The 19,523-nt window shown below is 45.4% G+C and overlaps 1 protein-coding gene across 4 annotated transcripts in view; it reads right to left on the bottom strand.

The window, feature by feature from the left end:
- FMC1 (formation of mitochondrial complex V assembly factor 1 homolog) overlaps positions 1–19,523 on the bottom strand; it is a 117,135-nt gene that overhangs the window by 58,585 nt on the left and 39,027 nt on the right. The window contains exon 2 of one of the 4 annotated variants that reach the window (XM_073557983.1): positions 18,508–18,574. The exons of 1 other annotated variant lie outside the window; for it this stretch is intronic. In XM_073557983.1, coding sequence (XP_073414084.1) covers positions 18,508–18,574 — 67 coding nt within the window. Of the gene's footprint in view, positions 1–10,449; positions 10,747–18,507; positions 18,575–19,523 lie in introns of those variants that run through there. 2 more of the 4 variants (XM_073557982.1, XR_012226435.1) reach the window with 2 other exon arrangements.

Raw genomic sequence — 19,523 nt, 5'->3', positions numbered from 1 at the left:
CCATTTTTAGGAGGTCCTGAATGTCTGACCATATGAGGGAGGCTGAAGATATAGGGGAACTGATTACGAGGAATCTTTCTGGTGGGCGGTCCTTGAACTGTATCTTGTATCCCTGGGCTATAACCTGAAGAATCCACGGACTCGTGGAAATCTTTTGTCAACTCTCCAGGAACCTGGTCAGCCGTCCCCCCACCCTGATGGCGTCATTTTTTCCGAGAGCCTGATACTGAGCCTGAGACGATAGAATCTCTATTCCTTCCTCTGCCTTCTCCCCCCTTGGGATAGCTCCATCTTCCCGACTTCCCTTTCCCCCTATAGTCTGATCTCTGGTTATGATGGGGCCTCCGAAAAGGCTGGTATTTTTTACGCTTTTCCTCGGGAAACCCCTTCTTCTCATCAGATGTCTTCTCTAGAATGTCGTCTACGACAGGCCCGAATATCTTTTCCCGAGAAAGGGATGGAACAGAGCTTGTTATTTGATTGTGTGTCCCCCGACCAGCTCTTTAGCCAAATGGCTCTTCGAGCTGCGTTGGACAGGGATTGATTTCTCGCTGCGAATCGCATTGACTCTGCGGATGCATCAGCCAGGGATCACGCAGCTAATTTTAACAGGGGGATGGATCTTAGAATCGATTCCCTAGGGGTCTTAGCTGTTAAGTGCTCCTCTAAGTCATCTACCCACAGGTGCATGGAGCGTGCTACCGATGTCGCTGCGATATTTACGCGTATTATGGCTGCCGAGGCTTCCTATGTTTTTTTAAGGAGACCCTCGGCTTTCTGGTCCATAGGCTCCTTCAGGTTAGAGTCCTTGAAAGGAATAACCGTTCTCTTAGAGACCTTCACCACCGGGATGTCTATCCTAGGGACCTCTTGCCATATCTTGACCTCCTCCATGTCAAATGGTAGTCGTAGCCTAAAGTCTCTGGGGATCGTGAGTCTTTTTTTCTACCTCCTCCCATTCTTCCAGAATCATGGACTGAATATGAGGGTTTACAGGAAAAACCATAGATGTCTGTGAATGCAGTCCCCCAAACATCTCATCCTGTACAGAGGGTTTTAGGAGGCTCCTCTATCTGCATGGTGTGCCTTATTGCCCTGAGAAGCTCCTCAGTGTCAGCTGAGGAAAACAAATCTTTTTCCTCTCTCTGGAGGATCCATATTTGACCCCCCCTTCCTCTGGGTCAGATACGGAGGTTCTCTTCGGAAGATGTAACCGACTCTCTCGGTCTCTTCCGGGATCCCTGGGTGTCTGCCTGGATGGCCTGGGGGCATACGAGATCCGCTACTGAAGCCTGCACCTCCTGCCTTATAATGGATCTCATGTTTGACTTAAGGGCAGCTTGCTCTTCCTCTGTGATCCGGCCAGTGCATGTTTTACAGAGGGGTTTGTGCCAAGTGTCTGATAGTTTTTTACTGCAGACCGGACACTTTTTACCTTTCCCCGGCTTCTTTTCATCCTTTTTTGCCACTGTTGAGGTGGATGCTCCCCCCTGGAAAACACAATGTATATGCCCTGTGGATTCTAGCATGTGTCATGGCCCTAGGCTCCTTCCCTATGTGGGGAACTGTGGCCCGGTACTCACATGCCCCTGGCTCTCCGAGTTCATTTCTGCTCCCTCAACCATGCTGGGACCAAGGAAAAACCCATGTCTGGGCCTGCCGACAAGACCCTGGATCCCCGTTACCTCTTATATCCTGGCGATGTCTTTCCTCTGCGAACGCTGTGTTGCCAGCCTCACTCTGGAAGTTCACCCTCCCCCCGGGGAGAGAGACGCTACCCCTGACCCGGAAGTGAAGCGTGACGCAGCCTGGAGCTGGTCACGCTGAGACGCCCCCGGTAATGCTGTTTCCTCCGGGACCCGCTTGATGGACCCTGCTTCCGGTATTCAGAGGCAGACCTGGAGGCATCTGAGGCAAGCGTGCCAGGTCGAGAGCCCCTGTCAGAGGGAAGCAACCCCTTCCTCAGGAGCAGCGCTGCACTGAGGTATGCTGAGGGACCCTCCGGTTGGGTGTCAGCTGCAGACTTCACGGGGTGGGAAGGGTAAGGCTGGGCCCCCCGATTCTCACAGTCTGCTTGGAGCGGCCGGAGTTTTTCTCGTCGATCCTATCCACAGTGGGAGAGGAAAAAACACTGAAGGGTGGTAGGGGAGGGTCCTTTTAACCTCTCATTGTTTTCTGTCCCACTGAGGGTAAGAAGGACGTCCTCCATGGTGCTGTCAGGTGGATGACCTGAAAATATATCTATGGCCTCAATGCATTTTATCACACATCATAAAGGTGATATGAAATCGCTGCAGATTACTGGTATTGAACATTTGAAAAACCGTAAATGGGGAGGAGATACTAAAAGACGCCTTCTAACTAGGGAGGCATTCTGGATGTTTAATTTGGATATGAGACACCCTAAGGGTTTGAATAAAAGAAATTAAATAATATATCACTATTATGTTATTCTTATTTCTCTAAATGTTTGTCTATGTGTATATACTTTTATTCTTATTTTTCATGTTACAATGGTTAAACATATTGATAAATAACTATAGCATGACGTGTTATATACACATTTAGTCAGGACCTTTCTGAAAAAGATTATGTGATAATTTCTAATAGATTCATTGGTCCATGTAAGCTATAAGTATTATGGGTAACAATCAGTATTCAGCTGTGACAAAGACCCATTGTAGGGTCAAAAAGCGTTGCTGGTTACCTCAATGCCGTGTTAACACATCCACTGTAATAAGAGGAGTACATCTGTTTACCAAGTGTCTAGCGAATGAACAGATAAAGGGATTCATTTTAGAAGTTGGAACGCCTCTCTTTTCCCGTTGCTGCACGTCTAGGTCTGGATTAAGTTCCATGCTTCGGTGGTGGTATTGAGCTAGCGGCTAGGGCTATTTGCCCATTTTTTCTTTTTTGTGGAATAACCATGATTTTTAATCACAGCTTTCATGTGTCTTGGCATTCTTTCCCCCAGTCTTTCACACTGCTTTTGGGTGACCTTATGCCACTCCTGGTACAAAAATTTAAGCAGTTCTTCTTTGATGGCTTGTGACTATCCATTTTCCTCTTGATTACATTCCAGAGGTTTTCAATGCAGTTCAGGTCTGGAGATTAGGCTGGCCATGGCAGGGATTTGATGTGGTGCTCCTTCATCCACACATTGATTGACCTAGCTGTGTGGCATGGCGCATTGTCCTGCTGGAAAAACAAGTCCTCAGAGTTGGGGAACATTTCCTGAGCAGAAGGCATCAACAGTTTTTCCAGGATAACCTTGTATGCGGCTTCATTCATATGTCCGTCGCAAACATTAACCTGCCAAATTCCAGCCTTGCTGAAGCATCTCCAGAACATCACCGATCCTTCACCAAATTTCACAGTGGGTGCAAGACACTGTGGCTTGTACACCTCTCCATGTCTCCATCTAACCATTAGATGACCAGGTGTTGGGCAAAGCTGAAAATTAGACTCAACAGAGAAGGTTACCTTACTCCAGTCCTCTATGGTCCAATCCTTATGGTCTTTGGCAAACTTCAGCCTGGCTCTCCTTTGCTTCTCATTGAGGAAAGGCGTTCTTCTAGCTTTACATGTCTTGAGCCCTGCCTATAGGAGCCTGTTACGAACTGTTCTTGCCATGCACTTCACCCCAGCTGCCATTTGTCATTCCTTTTGCAGGTCACATGATGTCATCCTGCGGTTGCTGAGTGAGATTTGAATAAGATGACTGTCATCCCGGTCTGTGGAGAGTCCTTTTTGCCCTCTAGCTTTGTTGTCCCCAATGTCTGCTGCTTGACCTTGTTGTAATGGACGGCAGTCTTAGAAATTTTGATGATGGAGGTAACATGATGCTCACTGTATTCCTCTGCTAGTAAAGCCACAATTGAGCCCTTCTTTTCCTCACTCAAGACTTTTCTTTTCAACTCCTTTGGCATGGTTAAAAGTTATTTTTTAATTCCTATTACTTTTGGGATATTACTAGCACTTGTATTACCATCCAGCTTGTCCTATTGCAAGAGGATTGTGAACACCACAGCAGTTTTTTTTTTATACTTTCCTTCGCTAAGTAATATTTGGTTCAGATGATCACCTAATCAGAAGCACATTAAGTAGAATTGTCACGTCGGCGGCGGTGGCCGCCGCCGTTCCAGCAACAGAGGGGTCCGCCGCCGCCTCTACTAACCAGCCCATGTCTTGCCGCGCTGTGCCCGCCTTCTCCTTGCTACCGTCCTCCCAGCACGTGGCTATCCTGCGCAGGCGCCCTAGACCGCGGGTTCGCGCTCTGCAGGTTTCTTAACCCTGCAGCGCCCGCCCAGAGGCCCTGGCCACCCAATCATCCAGCAGCGTATGGTATATCAGGCGTCTCCAAGATGGTGGGGACGCCTGATTATCGTGTGCTGTTCCTTGCGGTATTCTGGCCGAATTGTAGGGGGCTTCCCTACAACTTCCTTTTGTACCCCGTGCCTCACCTCGTTCTGTATTCCGTACTCCGTCCTGTACTCCTCACTCAGTCCTGTACTTCGTACTCCGTCCTGTACTCCGTACTCAGTCCTGTACTCCATACTCAGTCCTGTACTCCATACTCAGTCCTGTACTCCATACTCAGTCCTGTACTCCATACTCAGTCCTGTACTCCTCACCCAGTCCTGTACTCCTCACCCAGTCCTGTACTCCGTAATCCATCCTGTACTCCGTGCTCAGTCCTGTACTCCGTGCTCAGTCCTGTACTCCGTGCTCAGTCCTGTACTCCGTGCTCAGTCCTGTACTCCGTGCTCCGTCATGTACTCCGTGCTCCGTCATGTACTCCTCACTCAGTCCTATACTCTGCCCTGTGTTCCTGACCCGTCCTGTGTCTCCGGTTCATCTTGTGCTCTGGTCCCTTGAGCCGCCCCACTTGGTTCTAGCTGTCGTGGTATCTGTCTTCCGAGGGTCTGCCACTAATGGTCCCTGTATAGGGGTCGGCTCCACCTGGCGCGCTCGCCCTTGGGAGCTCCAGTTCTCCGATCCAGAGGTTCCACTCTCGGACGTTGCCTCCTTTGGTCGTCACAGCATAATCTGGCCATGGACCCCGCTAGTGCCTCGGCGGCCACGCAGAAAGAATTGCTCTTTTTGCGGGAGAACCAGACTAGAATAATGTCCTTCATGAAATCCACGGACACCCAGCTTTCCCCCCTAACAAACTGCTGACCCAGGGAACGCCCCGTTGCTAGCTGGGCTCCAGCAGGAGCTCACGCAGTAGCGTGATGCCCAGTCCCACATTCTGAGTTACATGGCGTCCGTTGATGACCGACTTCTGTCTCTTCAGTCCTCTGCTGCCGCTTCAGCTCTACCTCGGGACCCCGTATCTCACCCGCCACCACACTTAGGGAAGCCTCCCAGGTATAGCGGCGACCCCAAGTTATGTCGGGGGTTTTTAAATCAGTGCTGGTTACACTTTGAGCTCCTGCCCCAGCAATACCCCTCTGATCGAGCCAGATTAGCGTTTATTGTGTCCCATTTTGAGGGGGAGGCCTTAGCTTGGGTGAATCCCCTGTGGGAGAGAGATGACCTGGTGGTATCTAACATACAGAACTTCCTGGATACTTTCCGCAGGGTATTTGACGAGCCTGGTCGCGTGGCCTCTACCACTGAGGCTCTTTTCAACCTCCATCAGGGATCTCTCACCGTAGGACAGTATGCCATCGGCTTCTGGACACTATCCTCTGAGCTAGGGTGGAATAATGAGGCCTTGGTTGGGGCCTTTTGGAGGGGACTCTCGGGAAAAATAAAAGATGAGCTTGCCGGCCGAGACACTCCAACCACCCTGGAGGATCTCATATCCCTAACCACCTGTATAGATTTACGGTTTCAAGAATGCTCCCGAGAGTCAGATAGGGAGAGGAGACACCCATTCCCTGCTCCCCAGCATCTCCTAGTAATTCCGCTCCTTAGCCCATGCAGGTGGACCGAGTAAAGTTGTCCGAGCAACGTCGCAGGGAGAGAAGGACGCAGGGGCTATGCCTTTACTGCGGGGCCAATCATTTTGTGCGTACTTGCCCAGAGGCCGGGAAACACCTCAACCTAGGCCAGGTAAGAGAGGCCTCCCTAGGTGATACTGATTCCTCTCTGCCCATTACCATTTTGGCTCTAATTGTTTTAGGTCGGGAGCGTAGATCTGTGGAGGCATATGTGGACTCGTGTGCAGCTGGTAATTTCATCTGGCTCAAGGAAGTGGACCAGTTCCGGATTCCGGTGGTTACTCTAGAAACTCCAGGCACAATCGCCTCTGTGGATGGCAAACCGCTACCTGCACCCATCACCATGGTCACTGTTGAGGTGGAGTTACAAGTTGGAGCTCTTCACTGGGAAAAGATCGCCTTTTACATCCTGCCTAAATTGTCCCATGCTGTGCTCCTCGGCCTACCATGGCTACGCTTACATGAACCCATTCTGGACTGGCACTCTGGGGAGATCCTATGCTGGGGACACTCCTGCCATGAACATTGTTTGTTGTCGGTACCTCGTCCTGGATCACTGCACGCTCCTACCGATCTTCCTGGGCTTCCCACGGCTTATCATTTGTACGCCGATGTCTTCAGCAAGAAAGAGGCAGAGACCCTGCCACCACATCGGTCCTACGATTGCCCAATCGAGTTGATTCCGGGACCTACTCCCCCAAGGGGGAGAACTTATCCACTGTCTCCAGTGGAGACCTCGGTCGTGTCTGAGTACATCCGGGAAAACTTGGCCTGGGGTTTTATTCGGAAGTCATCTTCTCCTGCTGGAGCAGGGTTTTTCTTCCTTCGGAAGAAAGATGGATCCCTTTGGCCGTGTATTGACTACCGAGGCTTGAACAGTATCACAGTCAAAAATAGGCATCTTCTCCCGCTAATTCCTGAACTCTGACCGTTTGAGAGGGCCCGGATCTTTACCAAGTTGGATCTGCGGGGAGCCTATAACTTGATCCGAATCCGTGCCGGGGACGAGTGGAAGACAGCCTTCAATACTCGGGACGGCCATTACGAGTATTTGGTCATGCCTTTTGGTCTCTGCAATGCCCCGGCGGTATTCCAGGAGTTCGTTACTGAGATCTTCAGAGACCTGCTGTACTCATGTGTCATCGTATATCTAGATGACATCCTCGTCTTTTCACCTGACTTATCCTCCCATAGGAGGAGTGTTTGGCTGGTCCTGCAACGCCTACGGGAGAACCGACTCTGCTAAATTAGAGAAATGCATGTTTGAGCAAACTTCATTGCCCTTCTTAGGGTATATTATCACGGACTCCGGGGTGAAGATGGACTCCACGAAATTATCTGCGGTACTCAAATGGCCACATCCGGTCGGAGTAAAAGCATCCAACGGATCCTGGGTTTTGCAAATTATTACAGGCAGTTCGTCCCTCACTTCTCTTCAGTGACCAAGCCCATCTCCGCTCTGACCCAAAAAGGGACAAAAGCAAATGTCTGGCCTTCAGAGGCCTTTCTTGCTTTGAAACGGTCCTTTGCTACAGCCCCGATTTTACACCGGCCGATAGTTAATAGGCCCTTCATCCTAGAGGTGAATGCGTCCTCCACCGGAGCAGGGGCGGTCCTTTCCCAGCGGACGTCTTCTGGCCACTTGGTGCCTTGTGGGTTCTTCTCTAAATCATTCTCTCCCGCAGAATGTAACTATTCAATTGGAGATCGGGAATTACTGGCCATTAAGATGGCTCTGGAGGAGTGGCGGTATCTTCTGGAGGGGACGGTCCATCCATTCATAATCTTCATGGACCACAAGAATTTGGCGTATCTTCAGTCTGCGCAAAGGCTCAACTCCAGGCAAGCCAGGTGGTCGCTGTAATTTTCCCGCTTTGACTTCAAACTCCATTTTCGGCCTGGGTGTAGGAATACCAAGGCTGACGCCCTATCCAGGTCCTTGCAATCACCTGAGACTGAGGAGGTTCCTTCATATATCATTGAACCTGCCAAAGTTATCACCGTGGCACCCGTAACGCTCTCCCCCATTCCGCCAGGCAAGACCTTTGTCCCACAGAATAAGAGGTTGGAAGTGCTAGACTGGGGGCACTCCTCCAAGATTGCGGGTCACGTCGGGGTCAAGAAAACCCTCAGCCTCCTCTCTCGCTACTATTGGTGGCCTTCTCTCCGCCAAGATCTGACAGATTTCGTAGCCTCCTGCACGACTTGTGCTCAGAACAAAGTACCAAGGAGTCAGCCGTACGGCCTGCTTCACCCTCTGCCTCCCCCTGAGGCCCCTTGGCGACAGATTGGTATGGACTTCATTACTGATTTACCTCGCTCTTCTGGGTGTACTACTATCCTAGTAGTGGTCGATCGCTTCTCCAAGATGGCCCATTTTATCCCGTTGCCCAGATTACCTACGGCACCTGAGTTGGCCAAGGTCTTCAGCCACCAGATCTTCAGACTTCATGGACTCCCTCAACGAATTGTCTCTGATCGAGGGGTCCAGTTTACCTCCCGATTCTGGAGAGCACTCAGCAAACTCATGGCTATATCTCTGGATTTCTCCTCCGCCTATCATCCTCAGTCCAATGGGCAAGTGGAACGGATCAATCAGGTATCGGCAGCCTACCTGCGTCACTTTTCTAATGCCCATCAAGACAACTGGGTGTCCCTCCATGGGCAGAGTTCGTCCATAACAATCATCCTAATGAGTCCACCACTAAAACGTCGTTCTTTGTGGTTTCTGGCCAGAACCCTGGTGTTCCGCTATGTCTCTCCACGCCTTCTGGTGTTCCCGCAGCGGATGCCCTCTCTTCTGAGTTTTCTCAGGTCTGGAGGGAGACCAGAGAGGCACTTGAAAAATCCAGTATCCGGATTAAGAGACATGCAGACAAGAGACGCAGGGACCTTCCGCCATACCAACCTGGCGACAAAGTCTGGCTTTCGACCAAGCATATCCGCCTAAAGATGCCTTCTTACAAACTGGGTCCCCGGTACATCGGTCTGTTTGAGGTTCTTGGACGCATTAACAACATGGCTTATAAATTGAGGTTGCCGGCTTCACTCCGGGTCCCTAACGCCTTCCATGTCTCGCTCCTTAAACCTGTTGTTCTTAATGGGTATCGCCCTGTACCACCTCCATCCCCTCAGCCAGTAGGGGCCGATAACATCTTTGAAGTAAGAGATAATCTAGCCATGAAAAGAGTTTGGGGGCGAACCTTCTTCCTTATTGATTGGAAGGGCTTTGGTCCTGAGGAGAGGTCCTGGGAACCTAGAGAGAATGTTAATGCTCCACTTATTTTAAAGAAGTTTTTGTCCAATCTCAGGAGGGGGAGACCTAAAGGGGGTACTGTCACGTCAGCGGCAGGGTCCGCCGCCGCCTCTACTCACCAGCCCATGTCTCGCCGCGCTGTGCCCGCTTCCTCCTTGCTCCAGTCCTCCTGGCGCATGGCTGTCCTGCGCAGGCGCCCTTGGCCGCGGGCACGCGCTCTGCAGGTTTCTTAACCCTGCAGCGCCTGCCCAGAGGCTCTGGCCGCCCAATCATCAAGCAGCGTATGGTATATCAGGCGTCTCCAAGATGGTGGGGACGCTCGATTATCATGTGCTGTTCCTTGCGGTATTCTGGCCGAGTTGAATACAACTTCCTTTTGTACACCGTGCCTCACCTCGTTCTGTATTCCGTACTCCATCCTGTACTCCTCACCCAGTCCTGTACTCCTCACTCAGTCCTATACTTCGTACTCCGTCCTTTACTCGATCCTCAGTCCTGTACTCTGTCCTGTACTCCTCACCCAGTCCTGTACTCCTCACTCAGTCCTGTATTCCGTACTCCGTCCTGTACTCCTCACTCAGTCCTGTGTTCCTGACCCGTCCTGTATCTCCGGTTCATCTTGTGCTCTGGTTCTGCCAGTTGCTCTCTGGTCCCTTGAGCCGCCCCTCTTGGTTCTAGCTGTCGCGGTATCTGTCTTCCGAGGGTCTGCCCCTAACGGTCCCTGTATAGGGGTCGACTCCACCTGGCACGCTTTACCTTGGGAGCTCCAGTTCCGCGATCCAGACGGTCCACTCTCAGACGTTGCCTCCCTTGGTCGTCACAAGAATGAGGTGTACTCTGGTTGGAATTCAACTGACACTGAAATGGAATGGCTGTCAGACATGTAGAGAAACTGATTTTTATAAAATTGTGCAGTGGTCTCTTAATTTTTTACCAGAGCTGTATATATTTTTATTTGTTATCTGGTACTATGTCTTCCCTATTCACCATGGCAATATGGTATTGCTTGGAATCCTGAAAGCGAGATCCACACACTGGAGTTTTCACTGCCTGTAAGCAGAGTTCTCAAGAAGTGGTGAAGCACACTAGATTTGGGTGAGCTGTATAGTTAACATTTTTTTGGTCATTTTCCTAGAACCTTTCAAAGCTTCCATGCACCTCCAGTACCAGGTGCAAAAGTAGTAAATATACAAGGTTGGTAAAAACAGTTAAAATTATCAAAGAAAAAAACAACAAACTCACTGGCATGCCAACAAGAATTTTTAATTTACTGTAGCCTTTGAGAACAATTTGACTACAGTTTAGGATTTCAGGCAGTGTCAGGATAACAGCAATTCACCTTTCCCCGCTCTTTCCACCAGGTTGCAGTGGAATTTTAAATCCCACAAGACCTGCCACCTTTTCAACAGAGCGTTCCCCTTTGCCATGATACTCTTCATGAAATATTAGGTGATTCCTGACGCTTTGCAGAAGGCATAAGTAGGTGGAGGCTTGGAAATGTAGTTCCTGGTGGGCTAGGCACAGCTTCTCACTGGTTACCTGTGAAGTCATATTGCATTTATTAGGTACCAAAATTAAAAGGTCTTATACTTTGGTTAGAACTTAAGTGCACATTACTGTCCAGAAAGTAAAAAAACAAATGATTGGATATACAGAGAGTAAATACAGTATAAATTGCCATCAATAAAGCCAATGAACATATATTAAAAATTCAAATTAATGATAGTCCATGTTCTTTCCATATAGGATTGTATTTACTTGATTACCGCGCTGTGGAATCTTCTGTGGTTTTGTTCGTGTTTTCTTGTTTTCAGATCGATATTTTGATGGGGTTTTTCATCCTGCCTCATTGACTCCTCGGACTATTCTCAAGCCCGGACTACTACGAAATGTCATAGCTCCAGTTCAAGATTGTATTTACCTTATTGTCGGGCCGTGGAGCCTTTTCTGGTCCTCTTTGCGTTTCCTACTTTTTTTTCATGCAGTATTCCTGAACACTATCTGGATGGGGTTTTCATCTTGACTTTTGGACTATCCTCAAGCCCCGTATGGATTATCATTAATTTGAATTTTTAATATAAGGTCATTGACTTTATTTTTAACCTTTATCCATTTAATTAGTTACTCATTGTTTTATTAGTGCGACTTTAATTCTGATTTTTCCAGTATCATGCAAACTATTTATGAGTCCAATACTCCTCAAGCACATACTCACTTTAAGTACTTTAGCACATTGCACTTTGTACACTTCAAACTATAAGTAAGCACTGTGCCTTTGGTCAGTGGTTTATGCTTCTCCCTCTTTAGCACTATTTAGCATATATTTATATAACTCTGTTCATTTGTATTGTTCATCACTTATCATTTCAATAATTTTTGCCCTTTATTCACATCTTCCCCTTACAAATAAACTCATGGAATAATTTGTATAACTATAAGTTTTATTACAATTATTTACTTAAATATAACGCCATTTGTACACATAAGACATCTTAATGTGTCCAGTACACAGACCTCTAATACTCATTGTCAGATTTCTTCCTTAAAGGGAATCTGTCACCCCATTTTCGACCTATAAGCTGCGGCCACCGCTATCAGGGGCTTATATACAGCATTCTATAGAGCTATAGATAAGCCCCCCATGAAACCTGAAAGATAAGAAAAACACGTTAGATTATACTCACCGGGGGCGGAGTCGGGTGCGGTGGGTGTCGCGGCCCGGCGCCTCCTATCTTCATATAATGATATCCTCATCCTCGCTTCTCCCTCGGCTCTTGCGCAGGCGTACTTTATCTGCCCTGTTGAGGGCAGAGTAAAGTACTGCAGTGCACAGGCGCCGAGAAAGGTCAGAGAGGTCCGCCGCCTGCGCCCTGCAGTACTCTGCTCTGCCCTCAATAGGGCAGATAAAGTATGCCTGCGCAGGAACCAAGGGAGAAGCAAGGAGGAGGACATCGTATGAAGATGGGAGGCGCCGGATGGGACGGCGACACCCATCGGACTGGACACCGGGGTGAGTATAATCTAACTCTCTTATCTTTCAGGTTACATTGGGGGCTTATCTTCAGCATTACAGAATGCTGTAGATAAGCCCCTGATCGTGGTGCCGGCAGCTGATAGGGCTAAAATGGGGTGACAGACTCCCTTTAATTAATGTCATATTCATCTTATTATATATCATATTTACAGAATCTACGCTTATCTGTGATTATCTCCCCAGTGGTACACATGCCTCGCTCTCTCACCTCACTGATGTTTAAGCTTTTGGCCACCGGGAGCCTACTGAACCGTACTCTTCCTGTGAGTGACGTCAGTGATATATGCACCGTTTACTCTGGGAGCGATTTTCTACCTTCATCTAATTCATATGACCGAACATACCTCCTGATTCTCAGTTCTGATTCGCTGACCTGGTCCACCCCTCCCCAACACACGCCTCCAGACGAAGCCAAACGTGCATTGGGGCGGCGGGGACCTCACATGTAAGTGTTGTTTCTCTGTGCACTATTGTCTAACTTGCATTTAATTAGGGATCAGTATATCCCATTGATTCACCAAGGATAGTAGGTATTACTTTCATCTAAAGCCTTGTGAGCTTGTGTCATTCTGTATTATGCTGTTTGCAGCTGCCTTGTTTATACTGGTTCTATGGTTATTCTTTTTTTTTTACTCTGACATAATAAAAAAAAATGTATTGGCAATATATACCTATCTGCTCTATGTTGTTTATCTAATATTCTAATATTATTTTATCTAATCCAGTTTTTTGCCTATATGACTTATGGGTATTTTTCTCTAGTTAATGATTGGATATGTCTAGGTTCTTTTATTTTTTTTTTAAATAAAACGTCTTCATCATAATCAGTGGCACAAGATATGGAAACGAGTTTTATAACTTAAAAGGAATGTTATCAACTTTTTGCTATGTAACCTGTGAGCAGCATGATAGAACCTGATTATAGCAATATATCTGGTCTGGTTTACTTTTGATAAAATAATGGTTTTCTCTGCTGCAGATGTAGCAGTGTTCTTAATGATGTTCCCTTTATAACACTGCACAAACCACTAATTGACAGCTTTCTGTGTACACTGCAAACTGACAGAAAGCAGCTAATCAGGTGGCAGTGGGGTTAAGGCCCCGTCACACTAAGCGAGATCGCTAGCGATGTCGCTTAAGCGTCACCGATTTTGTGATGCAGCAGCGATATTGCTAGCGATATCGCTATGTGTGATACTTACCTCCGACCGGCTCCCCCGCTGCCTATCGCTGATCGCGTTAGAACGTCCTGGGCCGTTTCTCATCGGCCAATTCCTGCTGGCGCCGACGAGCGACGCGTGGAAGCGGGCGGGAGGACGTCTTCATCGCTGCGTCTGACAGGTAAGTAATGACCGCCGCTGCTGAGATCTGCCTGTTTGGCAGCTTACTAGCGACCATTTAGCGATGCACCAGCGATCCTGACCAGGTCGTATCGTGGTCGGGATCGCTGGTGCATCGCTAAATGTGACGGTACCCTTACACAGAGCAGGAAGGCTAGATGGCAAGAGGCAACTGGCCTTGTAGTTATCTCCAGCTGATATGACACTGGTTTTATTGAAACCACACAACTTAGTGAGTGACAAATTGCTGCAATTAGGGACTCTACTCCTACATCATACTGTACCCAGATTACTTAGAAAAAAAAGTTCACCTCACCGATTTCCTTTAACCCCTTAAGGACCGATCCACTTTTTACGCTAATGATTGAGCTTCAGCTTTAACCCCTTTCCTACATTAGACGTACTATTCCATCCATGTGACCTGGGACCTAAGTCCCAAGGAGGGAATAGTACGTCTAATGCGATCAGCTGCGCTCACGGGGGAACGCAGCTGATCACGGCCGGGTGTCAGCTGATTATCACAGCTGACACCCGGCACAATGTGCCAGGGGCGGTCATGGACCGCCCCCGGTACGTTAACCCCTGGCACACCGCGATCAAACATGATCGCGGTGTACCGGGGGTTAAAGGAAGCATCGTCAGGGAGGGGGCTCCCTCCGTGCTTCCCTGCGACCCCCACAGCAGCGCGATGTGCAGCGCCGCTGCGGGGGTCGCCTTCCCTGCAGGTCCCCGGATCCAATATGGCGACGGGGACCTTCGGGGGCCTGCAGGGAGCTGGCTTCCTCACTGCCCGCAGAGCGCAGGCATGAGGAAGCCTGCAGCACTGCCTGTGACAGATCGCTGATCTGTCACAGCGATCTGTGATGTGACAGATCAGCGATCTGTCACAGGACAGTGATGTCCCCCATGGGACATTATAATGTAAAAAAAAAAAAGTGTAAAAATAATTAAAAAAAAAAAATGTAAAAAAAAAAATCGCTAAATAAAAAAAAATTCCAATAAATTCATTTTTTGAAAAAACAAAACAAAAAAACAATAAAAATATGCATATTTGGTATCGCCACGTCCGTAATGACCCACCCTATAAAACTGTCCCATTAGTTAACCCCTTTAGCAAACCCCTTAAAAAATAAAAACAAAAAACGAAGCAAAAAATAATGATTTATTATCATACCGCTGAACAAAAAGTGCAATAACGCGCGATTAAAAAGACGCATATAAATATTCATGGCTGAAAACGTCATCTTGTCCCGCAAAAAATGAGCCGCCACACAGCGTCATCAGCGAAAAAATAAAAAAAGTTATAGCTCGCAGAATAAAGCGATGCAAAAATAATTATTTTTTATATAAAATTGTTTTCATTGCATAAAACCGCCAAGACATAAAAAAATGACATAAATGAGGTATCGCTGTAACCGTACTGACCCGAAGAATAAAACCGCTTTATCAATTTTACCACACGCGGAACGGTGTAAACGCAGCCCCCCAAAAGAAATTCATGAAACGCTGGTTTTTGTTCATTCTGCGTCCCAAAAATCATAATAAAAAGTGATTAAAAAATGTCACGTGGCCGAAAATGGTACCAATAAAAACGTCAACTCGTCCCGCAAAAAATAAGACCTCACATGACTCGGTGGGTCAAAATATGGAAAAATTGTAGCTCTCAAAATGTGGTGATGCATAAACTATTTTTACAATAAAAAGTGTCTCTTAGCGTATGACAGCTGCCAAAAATACAAACACGCCATATATAGTAAATCAAACCCCCCTTTATCACCCCCTTAGTTAGGGAAAAATAATTTTTTTTTATTTATTTCCATTTTCCTATTAGGGCTAGGGTTAGGGCTAGGGTTGGAGTTAGAATTGGGGGGTTTCCACTGTTTTGGCACATCAGGGGCTTTCCAAACGCGACATGGCGTACGATCTCAATTCCAGCCAAAAAAGTTAAATGGCGCTGCTTCCCTTCCGAGCTCTGCCATGTGCCCAAATAGTGGTTTACCCCCATATATGGGGTATCAGTGTACTCAGGACAAATTGCACAATAACTTTTGGGGTCCTGTTACTCTTGGGAAAATAAAAATTGGGGGTGAAAAGATCATTTTTCTGGAAAAAATATTTTTCTTAATTGTACGGCTGTACGTTATAAACTTCTGTGAAGCCCTTGGGGGTTCAAAGTGATGGGGTCACTTGTGGGGGGTTTCCACTGTTCAGGCACATCAGGGGCTCTCCAAACGTGGCATGGCGTCCAATCTGAATTCCAGCCAAATTTACAGTGAAAAAGTCAAACGGCGCTCCTTCCCTTCCGAGCTCTGCTATGCGCCCAGTGGTTCCCCCCCCACATATCAGGTATCGGCATGCTCAGGACAAATTGCACAATAACCTTTCCTGTCCAATTTCTCCTGTTACCCTTGGTAAAATAAAAAAATTGAACCTGAAGTAATTTTTTTTGTGAAAAAAGTTAAATGTTCATTTTTTTAAAACATTCAAAAAATTCATGTGAAGCACCTGAAGGGTTAATAAACTTCTTGAATGTGGTTTTGAGCACCTTGAGGGGTGCAGTTTTTAGAATGGGGTCACTTTTGGGTATTTTCTATCATATAGACTCCTCAAAGTAACTTCAAATGTGATGTGGTCCGTAAAAATAAAATGGTGTTGTAAAAATGAGAAATCGCTGGTCAACTTTTAACCCTTATAACTTCCTAAAAAAAAAAAATTTTGGTTCCCAAATTGTGCTAATATAAAGTAAACATGTGGGAAATGTTATTTATTAAGTTTTTTGAGGCCATAGCTCTGTGATTTAAGGGCATAAAAATTCAAAGTTGGAAAATTGCGAAATTTTTAAAATTTTCGCCAAATTTCCATTTTTTTCACAAATAAACGCACGTTATATGAATTAAATTTTACCACTAACATGAAGTACAATATGTCACGAGAAAACAGTGTCAGAATCCCCGGGATCCATGGAAGCATTCCAGAGTTATTACCTCATAAAGGGACAGTGGTCAGAATTGTAAAAAATGGCCTGGGAATTAACATGCAAACCACTTTTGGGAGTAAAGGGGTTAAAATCTGACACGCATCACTTTAGGAGGCAATTACTCTGAAACGCTTTGTCATATCAAAGTGATCTTTTTTTTCTGTGACATATTGTACTTGACGATAGTGGCAATATTTGGTAGATATGACTTGCATGTACTTACGAAAATATAAAAAATGTGACAAAATTTGAAAATGTTCACAATTTTTATGCCCTTAAATCAGATAGTTATAACACACAAAATAGATAATAAATAACATTTTCCACATGTCTACTTTATATCAGCATAATTTTTGTAAGCATGATTTTTTTGTTAGGAAGTTAGAAGGGTTAAAAGTTTATGAGCAATTTTTTTCCCAATAAAATGTACACTTATTTTTTTAGGGACCAAATCACATTTGAAGTGACTTTGAGGGGTTTATATGACAAAAAATATAGAAAAGTGACACCATTGTAAAAACTGCACCCTCAAGGTGCTCAAAACAACATTCAAGAACTATATTAACCCCTTTGACGCAAAAATTAAAACAATGTGGAAGGAAAAATGAAAGTGTTCCTTTTTCCAATGAAAATGTTGCTTTAGCCCTAAATTTTTCATTTTCACATGGGTAGTAGGAGAAAATGGACAACATCATTTGTTGTGCAATTTCTTCTGAGTACAGAGATACCCCATCATATGTGGTTAGAAACTCATGTTTGGAAGGGAAGGAGCGATATTTGATTTTCAGAGGGCAAAATTCTCTGGAATAGATTGTGGATGGCCATGTCGCATTCGGAGAACCGGCAAGGTTCTAAAACAGGAAAAAAAAAAACAAGTGACTCCTCAAAGTACATCTCAAAGAATTCTTCTAGGGGTGTAGTGAGCATATTAAACCCACAGGTATTTCACATAATTGAATAACATTGGGCTGTGAAAATGAAAAGGTACATTTAATTTTTTCCACTAAAATGTTGTTTTAGCCCCAAGTTTTTAATTTTCAAAAAGGCCATTAGGAGAAAATGGACCACAAAATGTGTTACACAATGTTCCTGAGTATGCCAATACTCTATACGTTGTCAAAAACTTAATTTTGAGGCATGGTAAAAAGCTCAGAATGGAAGAAGCGACATATTAAAGATCAGATTTACCTGGAGTTGTTTGAGGGTGCAATGTCACATTGGCAGAGCCCCTGAGGTGCCAGAACAGCAGAACTCCCCATAAATGACCCCATTTTACAAACTACAGCTCTTAATGAAGTCATCTAGTGGTGCAGTGACCATATTGACACCACGTTTCACAAAATGTTATACTACTGAGCAGTGAAGAAAAAAAAATAATTTTTATCACAATAATGTTGTTTTAACCCCAGATTTCACATTTTCACAAGAGAAAATAGGTAAAAATGACCTCATAGTTACAAAATTTCTCATGTGGCAATATGCCCCGTTTGGCTCCTATATACAGCTTGAGCACCACACAGCCTCCCCATGTCCGTCATGAAGGCCCCATAGCCTCCCCATATACAGCCAAACATCCCATACACATGATAAAAAAGACACAGTCACCTCGATCCTGATACCCTGGTGCTCAGCTCCTGTCTCTGATACACTGACTCTGCAGTGTACATGACAGCTGACACCCTGCTGTATCAGCCCGACAGTTTTGAGACTGATTGGGGCCGATTAACTCATTAAATACGACTGTCTATCATGACAGCAGTGTATGAGACTAGTGATCAAACTGAAAATTATACATGTCCCACAGTGGTACCAAGTAAAAAAGTGAAAAAATTAAAAAAATATGTAAAAAGGTAAAAAAGCAAAACAAAAAAAAGCGCACACAAATTACTAAAATCCGTTTTGCCACTCAAAACGCAGTGTTTGTGATAAAACAAAAAAAGTACACATACTTTGTATCTCCACATCCGGAACGACCCGCTCTATAACTGGAATGTTATTTATTCTGTTTGGTGAACTCTGTAAAAAGAAAATAATAAAAAACACACCAAAAATGTCACTTTTTCATCATACTGACTCACAAAAAAGTGAATAAAAAGTGATCAAAAAGTCATATGTAAAAAAAAATGGTATAAATAAAAACGCTAAATCATCCCACAAAAAACAAGCCCTAATATGACTGATTCAGCAAAAAAACAAAAAACAAAGAAAAGTTACAGCTCTCAGAATATGGCAATGTAAAAACAAATTTATTTTTGTAAAATATTTTTAGTCTGTTAAAAAAATTAAATTTAAATCTGGTACTGCTGTAATTGTACCGACCCGAAGAAAAACGGGCTTATCACTTTTACCGCACAGTGAACAGCGCAAAATAATGAAAATAATAACGGAATCCCTGGGCTTTGTTCATTCTGTGTCTGAAAAATCTGAATAAAAAGCGATAAAAAAATATTATGTACCCCAAAATGGTACCCAAAAAATCTGTAACTCTTCCCGCAAAAAAATAGGCCTTCATACAGCCCTGTTAACCAAAAAAATAAAAAAAGTTACAGCTCTCAGAATATGGAGACAAAAAACCCAACTTTTCATAAAAAATCATTTTTACAGTGTGATAGCGGCAAAACATTAAAAAAACCCTATATAACTCTGGTATTGCTGTAATCGCACCGACTCAAAGAATAAATTTGCCTTATCACTCATACCTCATAAAAATAAAAAATAAGAACTATTCTTGTACTGCTGTCTATTTGTTCATTCTACCTCCCAAAAATCGGAATAAGTCTCAGCCCACATTTATCCTGCACTCTCCACTGAGCTCTTTTGTCAGGGTTTCTGTACAAATTCCCCCCAAACCCCGATTCATAGAATACCCTGGACAGAAAAACTCACTTATGAGGCAGATGTAGCCACTTTGGACCTTTGCACGCCTAAAAAGATGGATTCCACAGTAGCAGGCGCCAAACGGAGT

Source organism: Dendrobates tinctorius, unplaced genomic scaffold (assembly GCF_039654945.1).
Source record: "Dendrobates tinctorius isolate UK_male_01 unplaced genomic scaffold, ASM3965494v1 ptg000012l, whole genome shotgun sequence".
Classification (NCBI taxonomy): domain Eukaryota; kingdom Metazoa; phylum Chordata; class Amphibia; order Anura; family Dendrobatidae; genus Dendrobates; species Dendrobates tinctorius.
Note: the sequence above shows the minus strand (reverse complement) of the source record. Positions and strands in the feature narration are given on the sequence as shown.